The sequence below is a fragment of the Gymnoscopelus microlampas genome (assembly GCF_963454915.1).
Source record: "Gymnoscopelus microlampas genome assembly, chromosome: 4".
In the NCBI taxonomy this organism is placed as follows: domain Eukaryota; kingdom Metazoa; phylum Chordata; class Actinopteri; order Myctophiformes; family Myctophidae; genus Gymnoscopelus; species Gymnoscopelus microlampas.
The window spans coordinates 24,545,811-24,549,468 of NC_139941.1; the positions used below are offsets into that span (position 1 = coordinate 24,545,811).

At 46.0% G+C, this 3,658-nt stretch overlaps 1 protein-coding gene across 1 annotated transcript; it reads right to left on the reverse strand.

Moving 5' to 3' along the window:
* Positions 1-296: 296 nt before the first annotated feature.
* On the reverse strand, positions 297-1,917 carry gadd45ga (growth arrest and DNA-damage-inducible, gamma a). The gene is made up of 4 exons (XM_084054707.1): positions 1,788-1,917; positions 1,565-1,666; positions 1,233-1,443; positions 297-1,084 (listed from the first exon to the last, which is right to left on the reverse strand). Exons 1-4 carry the CDS (start codon positions 1,841-1,843, stop codon positions 971-973), a joined length of 483 nt encoding a protein of 160 aa, XP_083910833.1. The 5' UTR covers positions 1,844-1,917; the 3' UTR covers positions 297-970.
* Between the last annotated feature and the right edge of the window lie 1,741 nt (positions 1,918-3,658).

The following is a 3,658-nucleotide window of genomic DNA, read 5'->3' on the forward strand; positions in this document are numbered from 1 at the left end:
CCTTTTTTTCTCCCCTTGAACATCTCCCTTTCAATCACCCGCCCTGGCCGGCCATTCAGTCTGTCACCCACATTTTTTTCCTGGCACTGATGACGTGCAGGCCTGACTACAGTGAGGGTAGTTTTTTTTGCGTTTCCATTTCCTGCCAGCTTCTGCCATCTAATCAGCTACCACGCTGCAGTAGCTTCCTCAGTTGCATTTCAGCTAATCTTCTTACGTTAAATGAAAGCATGCTGCAAGGCTAAAGCAATCAACCAGGAATGCACAGAGGAAATAACTTTTCTGACAACAGAGAATTGAAGTGTAATAAAGAATATTTATTCACAAAATATGGAAACATGTATACAGTTAAAAACATGATATGGCATTGTTTTCTCTGTATATATCTGAAAGAAAAATCATAGTCCAAAAAAGAAAAATGCTTCTCAAGTCCTTTCACAGGTGTAGAAACATCACTTTATTGCAACCCATTGTTTCTGGTTATTCCAAGTACTTCCTGTTAATACAGGAAATGTTTCAAGAAAAGTGAAGTCCAACTCCCTCGGGAGGTTCAACTTGTCAAGTCTTTCGTAGTATAAACTCCAATTCAGCTTGCACACTTTCAGAAGTCCATTTCCTGCTTGGCCTCTCTCCTTTTCCAGTTGGCCCTATTGCCTTTGTTTTAGGACAAAAAAACACCTTGTGCCTCATTGTCCATCATTCATCTCATCTCCTCATCAGTGTCCATCAGGCCTTTAGCCCTGAAAGTGGGCTCAGTCCACGTACACCTGACCCAGTCCACACTTGACCTCTGAACTTCAACCCATCCAGGGTAATCCAGAACCAACGTGCTGACCCAGAATGCACCGGGAGGCAGGAGGAGCGACAGCCTCCTAATCCAAGAAAGGTAGTTGCAAGGCTTCAAAGCCCCCCAAAGTAAGGCTCCGCTCTGCTACTTTCATCATTATCATCATGTGAGTGTTTTGGGGCTTCAGCGCTCTGGGAGAGTGATGGTGGGCACCCAGTCATACATGCTGCGGCTCTCTTCACAGAACAGGCCAAGCTTGTCCAGGGCTGGGTCCTTCCATGGGTCTGCACTGGGGCTCTGTGTGAAGAAATGAGTCAAAAGCATTAGATACAGAGCAAACCAGACAGAACGTGCAGAAATGTGCAGACAGGGAGGACTCAGAGAGCATGCGGTATTTGTCTAGTAGTGCTGACTGTGTGACTCGTGACTGACTCACAGGACATACCGTGACTAGAATGCAGTGTGCGTCCTTGGGCTCCCCCGTCTCGTCTGCGCCCACGAGATCGGCCAGGCGCCCGATGTCGTTGACGCGCACCACGTTGATGTCGTTGTCAAAGCAGAACGCCTGGATGAGGGTGAAGTGGATCTGGAGAGCAATGTCACACTCGTACTCCTCGTCTGTGGCGAGGATGCAGAATGCCACGCTATCTGGGTCACTGCAAAGACAAATGAACAAAGACCATGAGAAGATGTTCTGCTAGATACGGCATATTTAATATACTTTTTTAAATGTTTGTTTAGATATTATTCAAACATGACATGAATTACAATACTTACACATTCATAACTTTAGCGGACTCGTACACGCCAACCGTCAGGTAGGCTTGTTTCTTTGCAGCGACCAGCAGCTCTTCCAGAGCTGTACCGGCGTTGTGCATCCTGAGGGGAACATAGAAATACAGCCTGTCAGTACAGTCTAAAATTGTTCAAAATGATGCATGCAATGCATTGAACCTTTTTTTGAACGGCTGCAAAAAACAACTATTGTCCGCATATTTACCTGCTATCAGCATTGTCCATTGTGTTTTCTTGTCCACGGATCTCTTCCAGAGTCATGATTATAATCCAACAAGAGCGAAGGGTTTTTGTCTGTGATGATTCGAATAATCTTGCGTTGTTCTCTGTATAGAAGCTTGTGATATTCTGAGCTCTGAATAGGCTGCGGACGCTTTTATAGGCGGACTGTAAGCCTCGTTCCCAGCCTTACTCATCTGGGTGGACTCACTGTGGGGTTTCTCGGCAATAGGGCGGCCCTTCGCCTCGCTGCCTTCCGTGATTGGCTTAGAACAGCCGAGGTGACGAAAGCAAAAGTCCCTGCGACCCGAGGCCGTTCTATTGCAGTGTTGCCATGTCCACTTATTATAAGCGACTTTGGGCTTGTTTTTCTGTGTAGTTGCTTGAAAATATTGGCAGACTAGTTGCGGGTTACGTTTTTTTGTTGGAGCTTGCTTATTTATGCTTGCTTCCAAAATAAAATATTATTATTTAAACCAGTGGTTCTATTTTCATGAAAACGTTTTGTCAGGGAGCATTTGTGTTGTTAGAATGTTTATAAAAGATATTCCAAATATTCCACATTTTATTTCAAGATTTTTTGAAAATAGCAGATCTACAAGCTCACAACACGTCACATTGTAGATTGGCTATTTTCAAATAGCCGACGCATATAGGTTTAAAGTGCACTGCTCATGTGTCCTAAATTGCTTCTTTTGGGCTTGTTTTCCTTGACCTGGTTGCTTGTTTCTCTCGCAAAACCTGGCAACGCTCCATTCTACAACGGAGCGCCTGTTGACAACCCCACGTGGGACAGGATTATTACACCGTTTCAAGAAATCCCCCCGCCCCCACCCCATTCTCACTACTTGCCCTGTTGTGGACAACATCCAACACCACCGTCCATAATGTACATTGTACATACAACATTAAGCTATGGATCTCAGACTCTAGAGGCTGCGTTTCCCATCAAAAGGGTTTACTAGGTAGCCAGTGCCTACATATTCCACTTATCCAATGCTCACTGAACACAGCAGGTTGATGCCCACCTGCCCGCTGTGTGCTACTGTTATATAATTGTTATGCACTTCTCACACACACACACACACACACACACGCACACACGCACACACTGCGGGACATGTGGTGTTTTCTCATGGCTATATAAGACAACTCAGATAGAATACTTAAGACAGAATGTTCATTTATCTTAAACTAGCTGCTGGAACAGGCAGCTCATTAAAGAATCAAATCAATTGGTGTGCATAATTACGCACAGCATGTGGGGTCACCTGCCGAAAAGGAAGGTGTTTAATGTAAACACATTAAAGAAGGCACTACATAATTGGCGCAGCAGCAGCACCCTGACCCTGGCACCGTGCGTGGCACGTGTCGCTTTTCATGAGGGGTCCGCATCTGTCATGCATCTGCCGGAGGCCCCTCATTGACATGATAAGAACTGTGGCGACACACACACACACACACACACACACACAAACACACACACACACACACACACACACACACACACACACACACACACACACACACACACACACACACACACACACACACACACACACACACACACACACACACACACACACGTTAGTCGTCGCCCCCCCCCCCCCGGGTCATAAAACAACCAGGGGAGGCAGGTGGGGCACGAGTCTATTGTTATGACAAGAGTGGCTGTTGTCTTGGCAGTGGGTCGCCACGCGCCAAGACCCCCTGACCACCATTATGCAAAGGCTTCCTTTTCAGTGGACGGGCTCAAGCTGTTCTGGTCACTTTGACCAATTATTCATGAATAAAAGATCGTGTTGAGGTTGAAACAGGCTTGTTTCTCTGCACAACTCTGGGAAATATTGTTTCTCG